Below are 15,127 nucleotides of genomic sequence, written 5' to 3'. Positions count from 1 at the left end.
CATGCCTAAATTAACGAATAAAAGCTATCTATCTCGGACGGACGGACGGACGGACGGACGTACGGACGGACGGACGGACCGACCCTAATTATAGAAAAGCTTCGCTTTTAAAAACCTTAAAATTTTATGCAGATTTCAAATCTATTATATTAATTAAAATTCCTTCAAACTTATATAGTCTATTGAACATACCTACATTATGAGGAGTTAAAAAAGATAAGATTAAAATGTTTTCAAGAAAACAAGTTTTTGTTAATTATCAACAAGATTTAATCTTACCCATGAAGTTTTTTTTAACTGAGCACATAGATACCTATAAGTGTTTTTAAAATACTGACGGAGTAAACCTGCCACACAAGGATAAAATATGATTTCATTTTGGAAAAATCAGAGTTACAGACCTTTTTATAGAGTTTTTTAGAACAGGTTCCATTTTATACCTGACATTGAAGGGTAAAGGTGGAGGTGTATTCGTGTTTGATTTCTTCTGGTTCATAAACACTAAAATATATTATATTGTTTCAAGATCTTCAGAAACTTTTAAATGTCAGTGACCTCTGACCTCGGATTTGATCTCTGCAATTTTTAAAAGGGCTTGAGAAAATAAGAGATACAAGTTTATTTACAAGATTAGGTAACATTAAACCCTGAAAACGCTGAGAAAGTAAGTACCAGGGGTATATTTTTTAACAATAAATTCTACAAAAAATCACGAAACCGTTTAAAGTGTTTCATTTAACTGAGGAGGGGTGGGTAAGAAGGGGAGGAAAAGGGGAAGGGGGTTGTGGGAATTTTTCCACTAGAATTGTTTGTCAGAATATCATTCCCTTTTCCCTGAGTAATTACAGACTTTTTTTGTACATACAAAGTAGATTTGCTACACAAAATGACAGAAGTAAACAATATCAAAAATATCTTACAATTCTTTCATGTCTTATAGATCCTGAGTGTTAAATTCATAATAAACATATAGTCCTTAATTATAAACTGCTTCACCTACTTTTCAAAATAGATTTAATATATAGAGTATCTTATTGATGCCTTATTCATATGTTTCGAAAAAGAAATCAAGCATCTTTAATTACTGTGTACACAAAATATTTTGAGAGTTTATAGGTATTCAGTTCCCTGAACCAAAAAATACAATACACACATAATACTGTATCTTTTTAATACACAAGAGAAGATGTCAGAATATCGAATTCCAATGCAATGATAGACATAGAAAATAGTCAAGATGGGAATGTGTAATGTACATAGTAAATATAAAACAACAGAGGCTGGGAGGATTTTATATGAAACTTTGTACTTTAAGTTTTTAAAAGCAAATCTACAGTTTTATCAAAGAAAGAAAAATAGAAAGAAATAAACTTTAAAAATATAGGCTATTCTCATTTACAGGAACTCTTAATGGTCAGGTGTAAAGACAAAGTAAGATACTGAGTATAATCCAATAAAGCCCCGTGGTGCCGAAGGCACCGGCTAAAAAAACTAGTTTTAATCTTATGATTGTACATTTCTAAATTCGTAGAAAACTGGATATAGTACGATGCTAGACATAGTTTTTTCGTATGGATGAGAACCGGTTCCTATCCACCGGATTCGAATGAATACGAGAAAAAAAAACCGTAATTATTTATTACAGATAGATCTATGTACTAAACCCTAGAGTAGCTTTGCTCCAAATCCTAAAAAAATATCACTAACCTTAAACAATAAAGTAGACTACCAGATTCAGCTTGAAATGGACAATCATTCCTCAACATGTGAACAAAATTCGTATGTTCTAAACAAATTGAGACAAAAAGTCAGGGATCTTAATGGAAAAGAAAATAAACGGCAAATTGATGTAAACTTTAGATTTTGATAAACAAAATCACCCATTTCTAAATTAAAATTATTGGTAAGAAAGACGATAGTACTAGTCTGTATTAACCAACAATGAATTAATAAAAATCCTCAACGTTTTAAGCCAACAAATGTTTCTAAAACTTTGGGTAACAGTACATTGCACAATCTACGTTAAATAGCTTTAAAGTACTTTCTCATATAAAATTCTTCTTTAATAAAAGTAACTGGATCTGTGTATGTATGTTTGTGTACTGAAGGATTTTGCTAACCGCCGAACCGATATGGTTCTCTTTTACAGTGTAGATTCAGTAGGTCTAGGGAAGGTTTTAAACTATTTTGGGAAAGGGTACCACCAACCTTCCAAGAAAAATCGATCCCCAGAATTGAAATTAACCCTCTTAAATTTGTTTTTCACTTTTTCTTTTTAAAACTAAAATTGAAAGTGTGGGGTAGGTATACTAAGTACCCTCCCCCCCAACCACCAGTGCCCCTAGAAGTGTACCACTAGTACATTAAAAAGCCTCCTACCAAAAGAAGTGGAGCAGAAACAATTATCTTGAACCACAAATCTATCACATACAACTGTATAAGTATACCAAAATACACCTAAACACAAAACTTTTAAGATTTCTTTCCATATTAACTGATATTTTGAAAGGACCAGGGCCAGATAAAAAAAGGTGTTACGCACACTCGAAGAAACAAAGAGAAGTTTTTTGGAGACCACTATTTTGAAGGTCCCAAGGAACGAGTAATCATTAAAAAATATTTTGTTGAAGAAGTGACTTTGTGAACCAAGACTTAACAGTATTTTTTTCTTATTTGGAAAAAATTATCCCTGGAAAAAATCAAATCATGCCTTTTATATATAGATTTAAAAAAGAAACAGTTTCATAGAGTAAATATTTTAAATTTTTCACCTGTAGCACAAATTTCAGCAAGGAAAGCAAAGAGTAAACAAAATAGAATAACAAATCTTAGTTTCATCATGGATCTTCGAATTTGTACCAGCTGTCGAGTTTTCTCCTAAAAAAACATTTGGGTATAGTCCAATTCGTGAAAACGCCTCTTAAGGGGCCTTTTTTCTTATTTTCACATCAGATTTTCTCCTAGTTCTAGCCTCTGAGGAGTGCTCTAATCCTGCGGGGCCAATAGCCTAACACTGCGGTGCAATCACCTAACCTAACCTAAAATATTTGTTTGTTTAAAAACTGGGTAATTTTATTGAATTTCCTTTGGTACAAAAAGGTAAATCTGTAATCATCATTGGGAATGTACGTCAAAATTTATTGTCCCTTTAGATCCCGGTTTAAAATCTAATTGTAAACGCAGTTGGATGTCTGTATGCTTGAATCTCGTATAGATTTAAATATATTTTTTTCAGGAAAGCTTTCTTAATAATCCGAAGCCATTGATCACGTTATATTTTGAATTAGTAAGATCATTAGGAATAAAATTTGCTTCAACATTTAAATCAATTAAATTTAACTTATTTTTTTTTTAAATAAACTGTATCTTTTATTTTATTTTCAATATTGTCAATCAATATATTTCTACCTGGGCCCATAAAATATTCTTAGGAATCCTATTTTCTGGCGGCTGTGCCTTTTGATCTGTTTTATTTACAGCAATTTGATAGGTTGTATTTTGTGCTGCTTGATATGTTCGATTCTCATCCTAAATATTCTGTTTTTTTTAATGGCTATAGTATATACATGGATATATTTACAGGAGAATTTTTTTTCGTCAGTCCGTTCATCCTGGGTTGAGGTTAAGGGAGTTAATGAGGGTATCATTATTTTAGCCAGCTGCGAACATTACTTTATCAGAGTATATTTAAACCTGATGCAACATCCAAGTAATAACATATCGATTGTTATTTGTAGAAGGGCAGATATTGTATTATGAGAGTCCAGGACGACCAAGTTTTATATTAATGGTGATGGGGATTGTTATGTAAGAAATCTAGATACGAAGGTTACTATGGGAAGGTACTTTTTTTGTCCTCCCTTCTATACAGCAGACAATTTTTTTCTTGGGGGGGGGGAGTGATATTACCCCCCCCTCCTACCTTCCCCTCAAATAAAACTAACCTTATACAAGCAACTCACCTGATTGTAGTGATCAGTGTTTTTATTATCATTATTGTTGTTATTGCTGTCAGTTTGTTTGGGTGCTTCTGAGGATCCTTCATTTAACAATTTTCTATAAACAATCAAACTTTAGTGAAAGTTACATATTATTTTAAATAGGTGACAAATTTATCTGGAGTTTTTAAAGACAAATACCTATAAGTTAAACCAATTTCTAACTGTTATTTGGCCTATGTTCTTTAAAAACTTGGAAACGTTAATTACTATCAACAATCTAATACTTACATAGTGTATAAGTTTTAAATTCCCTGAAAAGACAGACGGACATACATTCTTCTTCTTTGTGATATAGATGAAAACTCCATAGGGCATAAATGAATAATATTACCAGTGTTTCGGATCCGCATATTTTTGAGTCTAAGGATCCGGATCCGGATCCTCGGACTAAAAAAAATGCGGAAAAAATGGAAAAATCTACCTAAAGGGGTAGTTTCACGAAATGCATTTGAACTTAATTTAGTGAACCGCATATTTTTTCCTAGTTTTGGGTTAAACTACATTTATATAGCATATATTTGAAATAAATTAAATTTTCTACCATGTAGTTTTTAAAATATCAAGACTTGAAAATTGTCTATTTGTGATATATGCAATTTAAAAAGACGATTTTCAAGTCTTGGTTTTTTAAAAACTACGTGGTAGAAAATTGAAATTCTTTCAAATATATGCCATGTAAATGTAGTTTAACCATTTAAACAGAATAAAATATGCGGTTCACTAAATTAAGTTCAAATGCATTTCGTGAAACTACCCCTTTATATAAAATCTCAGACATTCTCTTGATGAGAGCCAATCTTTAAGGTTTAGGTTCAGACTTGAAAATTAAAAGTATTTTTTGACTCGAATTAAAGAATAAAATGAAAAATTTGGTGATTTTATTTTTATTGTCAAGGATCCGGAACCGGATCCAGTAGGATCCGGATCCGCACTGACCAAATTTTGAGGATCCGGATCCGCATACAATCAATGCGGATCCGAAACCCTGAATATTACTAAAGGATACTAAGAGTCCATATAACTACAAGGATACAAAGAGTCCATATTACAATAAAGATACAAAATATTACAATTACAAAGATTCCTAATCAATTTACCTGAATTTTATCTCATGAGATCTAAATATAAGTGTGCAAATAGTCCAAATGACAACAAGGATGAACATCAATATCCCTGCAAAGGAGCTGAACAAACTGCACACTCCAGTAAATTCCTAAAAATGTATGATTGAGGGTAGGTAGAGTTTAGAAATTAATTTTGAGGATTTTATGAGCGTTCAGATAAAAAATAAATTCAAAATCTAAATTCTATACGGCTGTGACATGAGAAAATTATAAAGTAAATATAAGAAAAATAGGGTAATTTATTTTTCATACAAAGTCAATAAAACAATAAAACACACTGTAGTGAAGCGGAGCTGCTTTAAACTTACTTCATATTGTTGAACAGTCATAGATCCATGGGCCATAAACATCCCAGACCCTCCAAAAGAAAGGAAACTTAAAAAGAACACAATCATAAGAAAATTTAAAAGTTGTCGAAAATCTTTTAAGTTAAAGAGCAAATCTCCAGTTGAAGCTACCATTAGGTCCTGAACCCAGAGTGGCCATGATTTTCAATAAAGAAATTAGGGTTGGCAATCCGAATCTAGAATCCGTCCAATTTTTGGTCAATATTGGAATCCAGAATCCGAATCCATTATTTTAATAGCGGATTCGGATTCTTAATTGTTAGGCTAAAATTAGCGTCTTGAGTTTTTTTTGGTCCAAATATTTCTCAGTAGCTGTTCATGCTTATTTTAGGTTAGGATAAATCCGTTTTATTGGCGGATTTTTGTAAGAATCCGAAACCGGTCCAAAAATTGGACGGATTGCCAACCATAAAAGAAATAGACATAACTTAAAAGCACAAATATTACGGCTTTAGTTTTTAAAAAGCAAGAAAACAGACTTTGGTTGTTTAGAAATCTGATACAGTCGGAAATACAAAGGAAGGTTTTTCTGGTAACTTTTTTTAAGCTGACTACTGTAAAACAGCTGGTCTTAAGCCTTGGTTCAAACATCAAAAGAACTGGCAAAGTAATAATCGTTAAACGGCTGTCTGCAAAGTCTAAAACTAGTCTAAAATAATTTGAATTAGAGCGCGCAGACATGCTAATAAGTCTGGTTTTGGGCTAGTTTTTCCAAGTTTCAATGATTTTCACATATAAGATGTGCTGCTAGCTGTCTAAGCATACTTAAAAGTTGCCCAAAAAACCTTCATTCAAATCAGAATTCAATTGACAAAACGTCTGTATATTTTAACCTTATAAAAAGTAGATAAGCCCATGTCCATCCACTCATTCTTTCAAGAGACAGGACGTTGGAAGAAAAATTAATCTTTTATCCAATTGTTTGGTAGCATGTAAGTATTGAAAGGGAGGACAAAAGTGAAGATTAATTTGACTGCCAATGTCCTCTCCCTCACAGCATTCTAAAATTTCATCTGAAATATTACAAAAAAGTTAAAATCAATTTACATAGAAAAAAAACACACAAAAAAAATTATATTAGGTAGATAATACCTATAACTTTCTGATAATGAAAATATGATTTTCAAAGGGAAAGAAAGATTGCGGGTAAAATCCAGAAAAGTGTGTGTTTTAAGGCTTAAAAATAGTATTAGAACGATAATATTCACTAAATATGTGTATTTCTTATTGAAAAGAACTATAGACAACAAATCTTTATTAAAAAGTTAACATAAATTTTTATCGTTCTACTACTGTTTTTACCTTGAAACACACAACCTTTACGGATTTTTCCCGCAACCTACCTTTCCCTTTATTTAACAACATAATGATTAAAGTTTAAGTTCCAAAGTTGGCAAAATTCGAATGCTTTTTCATGGAACTTCCTCTTTTGTTTATTACCACCTATCTTTTAATATTAAAGCTTTATAATGCATTTAGAATTTCTTTGATATATACAATACAATATACATAGGTACACAAACACCATAAGAATTTACAAAATTACTTTTAAAATACATAGGTTATTAGGAATAGATAAAAATCTACTTGTCTTGAATTTTGTGTTTTTTCTTATGATAAAACAGTTTTGATAGTTCCATCTTAACTTCACAAATTGGACATTTACCCTAAAAATAAAAGGATAATTAAAACTTTCCTTCAAGTTTTAAGAATCCATCAGAGGCTTCATTTTAATGTTATGGCTGCTATCAGTATTACAGCTGTGGTTGCAACAAGAAGCAGCTGAAAATTTGAAGAAAAATCCGCATAGAAGACGTCACATTGTTAAACAAGATATGTACTGCTTTGTTAAACAAGATATGTACTGCTTGAATATTTTCAACATTCATGCCTTTTTATATTAACAAGGATGGCAATATCCGTAAGTAGCGAAGCAAAAAATAATAAAATCGAAAAACGGACTAGGTTAGTTGTAGAGCAGAAGTTTAGTTGCCATAACAAACAATGCTTAGACTAGACACGCATGTCACGGGAATCTTTACTATAAATTTCATCTGCCTATCTTCATTAGAAGTCGAGAAAATCACATTTCCCCAATTGCTTTACAGACTAACTGACTGACGGCCAGACATAGTAAATTTTATGGAAATAAAAATCACCTGTTTTCTGAAATGAGTTTTTCTTACGTGGTCTTTCATTTCTGCTTTAGTCTCAAATGTCTTTCTAAGATCAAAATAAAAGACATAAGGTATCATTTCCAATAAAAAGGCAACTTTATGTCTTTTATGTATGATATAATTTTTTTCATGTTTTATAAAAAAATAAAAATGTGACTTTGCACAAACGAAAGTAATTAATCGTAGTATTTAACAGTAGTTATGTCAAGCTTTTTTGTGCGTTGATATACTAGGCTTCTTTTAGAAACAGGTAAATCAACAAAAAATTCAGCTCTTATGCAATATTATGAAAATAAAACTATAAAATGTGCCACTATTGATCATCCTATTTCTATATTATAAATGTATCCAAAGTAATGATAATGCTTTTTTAAGAGGGGGGGGGGGGGGGGTAATGCAACCATCTCGTAGTCAGTGGGCAAATGGTACTTAGAATTGGAATTTCCATCTGAAATTTTGCATGAGTAATCCTTGGTAGGTCTATTTTCCCTAAATCGAACAAAAAGTTGGAACAGTAACGGCTCAGCCGTTTTGCCATTTTTTCGCTATCTATAGTGCAAATTAGTCACGAAACCTATCTCCACATAATACTCTTTACCACTCCAAAACGCTATCAAACGGTTCTAGACGGTAGCTGTTGGTACTAGAAGTTTTAATAGTTATTTCTCGCATCGTATTATAAACGGCTTTCCGCGGATATAGAATGTACAATTATGAGATTAAAACTAGTTTTTTTAAGCCCCGAGGTGACGAAGTCACCGGCTAAAAAAACTAGTTTTAATCTTATGATTGTACATTTCTATATTCGTAGAAAGCTGGATATAATACGATGCTAGACATAGTTTTTTCGTATGGATGAGAACCGGTTTCTATCCACCGGATTCGAATGAATACGAGAAAAATGGTTATTGCTATCATTTAACATGAATTAAACCAAAAATATGTTTTAAAAAGTTGATTCCTACGTAAAGGGGGGGGGGGGAGTTTTGACACATTTGCGTAAACAGTGAGTATAGGCTTACCAGCAGGTAAAAATTAAAAAAAAATTTTTTTTTTGAAGAGTAAGAAGTCAACCTATGAAACAAAATATGCATATTTTTGAATGTTATTCACATATTTGAAGAAAAAAATGCATATTTTGTTCCATAAGTTGACTTCTAACTCTTCAAAAAAAAATTTTTTTTTAATTTTTACCTGTACAAAGAGGACCTGGAGGCCTGCAGCTCCTGAACTTGGAGGCCTATCCAAAAAATCTTAAAACTTGGGAAAATCCATTATATAAGAATGATTTTATCCCTAATAACCTATCCTCTCAGTCCAAAGATAAAGCCTATACTCACTGTTTACGCAAATGTGTCAAATCCCCCCCCCCCCCCCCTTGATGATGGATTTTACCTTGAAAATAGGCAAAAAACGGCTAAACGTCTGAGCCACCAGCCATTACTTTTCCAACTTTTTGTTCGATTTAGGGAAAATAGACCTAATCATTACTCATGAAGGATTACTCATGCAAAAGTTCAGATCGAAATTCGAATTCTAAGTGCCAATTGCTCACTGATTACGAGATGGTTGCATAACTCCACCCCCTTTTAACACTTGTTTAAATAAACTTTTGCCTTTTTTCATTAAATGATATAGATATATTTAATAGTAACCTGGCATATATTTACAAAATACTGCTTGACATCACTAAGGGAAGGAGCTTGGAATCGCTTGCTCTTATTTGTGCATAGTCCCTTATTGCCAGATTTCATTTATTTATTTGACTCCTGTTCATCATGATTATTAGGTTTGGCAATCCGTCTAATTTTTGGTCTGGATTCGGGTTCGAAGAATCCGTCCAAAAATAAAACGGATTCTACGCGGATTCCAGATTCTTATTTTTTTGACGGATTCTGGATTCCAGCAATATTCTAAAAGGCATTTAAAAAAATAAATTAAGGGTTTAAATTTTAACGGGTTCTAGGAAGAATCTAAAGCTGCGTTTTTTCATATTTTCTGATCTCTTCACTTGGCGGTTAGGTGGGGAGAGATGGGGGGGGGGGGGGGGAGGGAGGTTGAAAGCAAAACACTCAAGACGCTAATTTTAGCCTCGAAATTAAGAATCTGAATCCGCTACAAAAAAATGGATTCCGGATTCGGATTGCCAACCCTAATGATTATTACTACTATCTAATCATAATAATTTATAAATGTCAGTCTCTTACCTGCATACAATACAAATAGGAGTTACAATATTCTTTGGTGCATCTAGGTTATAATTATTCTCAGTACGTCTATTTACATTGTCATAATATTAATTGGTCATTCTAGCATTTAAAGTAGTAAGATCTCAATAACTACTAAACCGATAAGGTTATCTAATTTAGGTAAGCTTCATAGTCCCTATGATAGTTTTAGACTATTTTTCTAGACCCTCCCTGTTCCTTCGAATACCAAAACCCCTAGATTCTAGGGCTTAGCCACTAGTAATAATGTTTCTTTGCCTGTAGCTTAAGATTGCTATAAATACTGAACCGTGTAAGTTGTCCATTTTGGGGAAGCTTCACAAGGTCCAATATGGCTTAAGGCCATTTAATTTTGGATTTAGCACTTTCCTTTCCCCTTCGATGTAGAACCCCTAGACGCTATTTAAGTATTTAAGATAGTGGCACATCCACCCTATTCCCCTGTTATTAAACATTGATCCCTTTTTTATAAGGGGGAGGGGGGTAGATATTAATTTCTTATCGAATCAATTAACCCTATTTGATATAATTACACTTAAAATCAGGACAAAATTGCATTTTTATCATATACCTAGTAAAAGATAAAAATCATAAATAGAAGATATAAAAGCGTTACATATTGATCAAATGTTATATCCCTTGTATTCAGTTTGGTCGATTCTTTCAAAATTCTCAAAATCTTCTTTGACTTCTCTGCACTCTAGAAAAATGTTTTTTTTTTATTTGTTTTAGAAGATTTTTTTATACCTAAAGAGATTATAAAGTGCGTTAAAAAATCGCTCACAGTATCAACCTTTGTACTTGAAATATTTTTTTCCTTCTCTTTTTTTACTAGGGACTGAAAGGGATAAGATAATGGCCGATGCATTAATATACATCACCAATTATGATATTTAAAATGACTCCTTCTGTAGATTTAAATTAGTGGTTAAAACGTTTGAACACTCAACTTTATAAACCAACAAATCGAGATTCACTTAAGACCCCAAAGTCGTTAAGCCAATGAATAAGAATACGCTACTATAAAACTTTGGGGACTAATGTAATAAACAGCCCATAGCCTCCTCTCTCTCTGATATAGACCCCATAATGTATGTTTAATATTTAATGGAAGTGGTCTAGTTAAGATTTGAAATTCTAAACTTAAATTTTACAGTAATTAACTGTGGTATGGGAAAAATGTAGTTAATTAAAATATAAAAAAATTATGGAGGGGATTGAAATTATTTTTTGATTGATTAAGAATAATGAAATGATCACGAAATATTCTTGAGTTGAGAAGAAAAAAGCAACATGAAATGAATGCTTATTTGCTTTCTACTTGGCATAGTTTTTATAATGTCAAGGCTAAGATGTTGTTCTTCTTTTCTATCCCTCTACATTAATATATGCTAAATATGTCAAGAGTCTTTTACAGGAATTTCATGGATATTGCCTTGCTTTTCATAATGCATATATATTAAAATCGACGTAAGGACTTGTGTTGGGGTAAACGGCTGAATGTAATCTTTACTAGAAATAGCATACAAATTTTTTTTAAACACTTTGATTTTTTTTTCTCCATATTTCATATTTTATCGTCCTATACCTAGTAGATTTTTAAAGAAAAATCAATTCTAAAACAACTTATCTTTTTATAAAAATCTAGTCCTAAAATGTAAAAATACATTTGCCACCTAATTAAACAAACTTAAAATAACAGAAATTAGCAAATTTCCATCCACCCAAAAAATGCATTTATCATAAACATTTATTCAGCAATCAAATCAGCCAAAAAAAATATTTACGACAGTTTTTAAACAAATGAACAAATTAGGGTAAATTAGTCCTAAAAGTCAACTTTTGTCAATGGCCATACCAATACCTTTATAATTTATGATAATATTGTCTGGCAGACAAACAATACAAATCTGTATAATCATTTTAAATACTTCTTGAGATAAATGTTAAATAGATTGATTTATACAAGGTTTCCTAATAAATTATACCGGGAGTTTTACGGAAAAGTATTGTTTGTCATACTCAAGATATTAAAACGAAACCAATTTCTGTAGTAATGCAAATTGTTGCGAGCAAAGTTTGCCCAAAGAAATGGTTTATCTGCAAAAAATGAACGAAATTGGTTGAAAGTATCCTTGGAATTCAAATAATCCCCGTAGTCATAACCAACATTTACATTACTTTGTAACCTATCAAAGAGCTACTGTGTTTCTTTTTTCAAATGCTATAATAGAAACCGGATTAGACTAAAATTAGGGAGGGAGGGGACATTGTACTGTAAATCATTTTCATTTTCTCATCCGTTAATTTACAGGTGTTTGGAAAGCTCAAAATAGCATTGTACCAGATTTTCAATCTGTGATTGCAATCAATTAAATGGGTAGGTAATTTTGTTTAGCATCATTAGGGATGTACAATAATTTTTCGTTTATTGTCTTATCCCTTACAACCTGGGCTAGAGAAAGTTTCTGTGACAAAGTCAATAGTCACATAAGTGTGGCTTAACAATAACTAGAAATATTTTACAGTTATAACTAGGGATGGCAATCCGTCAAATTTTTGGACCGGATTCGGATTCTTACAAGAATCCGTCCAAAAAAAGGCGGATTCCCGCGAATTTCGGATTCTTATTTTTAGCGGATTCCAGATTCTAGCAATATTTTTAAAGACTTTTTTTTAAATTTCAAAAATTTAAGTGCTACATAATGTCCTAAAAATTAATGTTCTTGGTGTTCTCTATAATTCACTTCTTAGAATCGAACCAGATTTTAAAAGATTTTAAATATAATCTTTGCCTCCAAAAGCGGGAGTTGAAAGAAAAAACTCAAGACGCTAATTTTAGCCTACCAATTATGAATCCGAATCCGCTATTAAAAAACGGATTCCGGATCCCGGATTCGGATACAGATTGCCAACCCTATTATTTAGACGTCTAAACAAAAAATCCCTATATACCTATGTAATCCAAACTATCTTAAATATATGATGCATAATATGGACATATGATTAAATAATGGGAATTATTTAATAGTTACTACGATTAATTTTCCTTTTATCAATTTTGGATGATTCTTAAATGAATAGGTATAGTTACGGTATAAAAAAGTGTATTTAGATAAAAATAAATCTCCTTGCAAAAACTTAAGGTGATAAGGTTTTTGTCTGAAGCTTAAGATCTCAATAACTATTAGACCGAGAAGGTTCTCTATTTCAGATAAGCTTAAAATAGGTCCTGTGATAGTTTTAGGCTACTTTATTTTCAGATTTAAGACTTTATAGCTTTAGGCCTCCTTTCTGCCCCTTAAAATACAAGGCCCCAAGATGCTAAGGGTGTACCGCCAGTTTAAATGATATATTTTTACAGTGTCACTCTGTCTCCTAGTGAAAACACTCAATATTGGTTTATAAGTGTGTCTAGTCTACTACTATGTGCCAATTATATGTCATTACAAAACAACGACAGATGAACGATGTTCCCTTTTAAAACGAAAGGTAAATCTTGTAAATTCTTGAAAATCTTATCGTTAAACTTTGACAACAAAAAAAGATGCTGCCGCTGATAACCGCTATTTCCCGGTAATAATTAACAAGCAAAAATTATGGCGCTAAAGGAAGTTTTCAGAAATACAACCTCCCTTTCCTAACAGTTTAATATTGTAATACAATAAAGCAACTGCCAAGCAAAGTCCCTTTGTTTTTATGCACTTACCATTTCACCTATTTTATTTTTGTTTGGCTGTTTATTCCAAAAATGTTTTGACTACATTGAAAAAACAGCTGTCAATATACCATATTGGCTATCCATCTTAAGCCAAGATTAATGAAATAATACTGTTTTCACTTTCCCCTTTTAGAGGAAATATAAATTATATTTTTTGTGAAAAATAATATTTCGTTAGTCTGTCTATAACTATAGAAATCTAATAATAGGAAAGTGTTTTAGAGGACCTGGGAAAAGTTTATTACATTTTCTTGGGTATAGGAAAGATAGCTCAACCAACCCTCCCAAGAAAAATCATCGATTAAATATATAAAGCTGAATAACCAAAATACCTTTTAATAAAGCATTAAAAATACCTTTAACATATTTGTGTCTTCATTTAGAATTGTTGTATTAGGTCTGAAAGTAAAGACAATGAATTTATTAGTTTTAAAAGTGTCATATCTTCTCTCCCCCCCTACCCCATTTGGATTTTGGTCTAGAGAGCACCTTTAGTTTGATCGATCATTGAAGTTAATACTTACAATCAAACGAAATGTTTGATAATTATAAAAGTCCAAAACATTTTGTTTTACGGGATTCTCTAAGTCAACACCCTTCCTTTCTAACAGTCAGTTTTAGGCTAATTTGACAGAAAAAAAAAACTAGATGTCTTATCAAACGCTGTTATTAAGTCAAGGTGTCATAAATTAACATAAATGGAAAAGATCATTTTAGGTGTTTCAATATCAAAGTTTTAAGGCAATTATTTGATAAAACTAACAATCATAGCTCATACTTTAAAACTTATTGAACGGTTGATTTCCAATCAGCGACATCCCAGCTTTTAATTTTGTAAGGGAGGCCGGGGTTTGGTGGTAAAATGAGGGTTTACAAAGTTTTGAAGTTTTTCAATAAGTGGAAGAACCAAACATTAGATGCCTTTCTTTTCAAATAGGCATAATAATTAAGAGACAATACCTGTCATTTCCAGAGATATTTTCGTCAGAAAATAGGAAGCTATCCAGGTCAAAATTATCATTATTAATATTTTCTAAATCCATCTTAAATTTGTTGTTGTATTAGTCTGAAAATATACTGTTCCCCACATATTTACTTAGGGCTTTCAAACCAGGGACTTCCATGCTTTTAATTTTGAGAGGGTTCATGTATTGTATTTTTTTTCAAATTCAGACGAAGGGGGGGGGGATTAGAGGTTTTAAAGTTAACGTGGGGTAAACATATCTTTACCTCACCCTGGGATATCTGTCTATGTTTAAAGTTCACTAAACTAGAATTAAAACAAAAGTATAATAGCCTAGGAAATAGGACAATGAATTTCAAAAGTCATGGGTATCATAAATTGGTAGCTAGTAAAGTCTTGGAAGGGAAATTACCTAAATTAACAATAACAATAATAATCCTATACTCTCTGAAAACTCTAAAGACCTGTACAAAGCTTCATTGAATGGTTTAAATTCGTAAGTTTGGACACTGGCCATTAAGACACAACATTAAGACATTACTATTATGACGAAGTTTTTTAAATC

The 15,127-nt window shown here is 31.8% G+C and overlaps 2 protein-coding genes across 5 annotated transcripts in view; both read right to left on the bottom strand.

The window, feature by feature from the left end:
* The window catches only part of LOC145331630 (uncharacterized), a 71,086-nt gene extending 64,599 nt beyond the window's left edge, over positions 1 to 6,487 (bottom strand). The window contains exons 1-10 of one of the 4 annotated variants that reach the window (XM_080176403.1): positions 6,459 to 6,487; positions 6,306 to 6,346; positions 5,434 to 5,500; positions 5,099 to 5,214; positions 3,963 to 4,056; positions 3,409 to 3,528; positions 2,772 to 2,877; positions 2,380 to 2,457; positions 1,708 to 1,786; positions 441 to 501 (exon numbers count right to left, since the gene is read on the bottom strand). In XM_080176403.1, coding sequence (XP_080032529.1) covers positions 441 to 501; positions 1,708 to 1,786; positions 2,380 to 2,457; positions 2,772 to 2,877; positions 3,409 to 3,528; positions 3,963 to 4,056; positions 5,099 to 5,214; positions 5,434 to 5,500; positions 6,306 to 6,343 — 759 coding nt within the window. In that variant the 5' untranslated portion in view covers positions 6,344 to 6,346; positions 6,459 to 6,487. Of the gene's footprint in view, positions 1 to 440; positions 502 to 1,707; positions 1,787 to 2,379; positions 2,458 to 2,771; positions 2,878 to 3,408; positions 3,529 to 3,962; positions 4,057 to 5,098; positions 5,215 to 5,433; positions 5,501 to 6,305 lie in introns of all 4 variants that reach the window. The other 3 variants (XM_080176401.1, XM_080176405.1, XM_080176404.1) reach the window with 3 other exon arrangements.
* Positions 6,485 to 14,702, bottom strand: LOC145331635 (uncharacterized). Its single transcript, XM_080176411.1, has 6 exons — positions 14,559 to 14,702; positions 13,955 to 13,997; positions 10,518 to 10,577; positions 9,857 to 9,927; positions 7,632 to 7,695; positions 6,485 to 7,139 (listed from the first exon to the last, which is right to left on the bottom strand). Exons 1-6 carry the CDS (start codon positions 14,639 to 14,641, stop codon positions 7,056 to 7,058), a joined length of 405 nt encoding a protein of 134 aa, XP_080032537.1. The 5' UTR covers positions 14,642 to 14,702; the 3' UTR covers positions 6,485 to 7,055.
* Positions 14,703 to 15,127: the final 425 nt, after the last annotated feature.

The sequence above is a fragment of the Acartia tonsa genome, chromosome 11 (genome assembly GCF_053477335.1).
Source record: "Acartia tonsa isolate MP-2025a chromosome 11, ASM5347733v1, whole genome shotgun sequence".
NCBI lineage: Eukaryota > Metazoa > Arthropoda > Copepoda > Calanoida > Acartiidae > Acartia > Acartia tonsa.
This window is presented reverse-complemented; position numbering and strand designations above follow the sequence as displayed.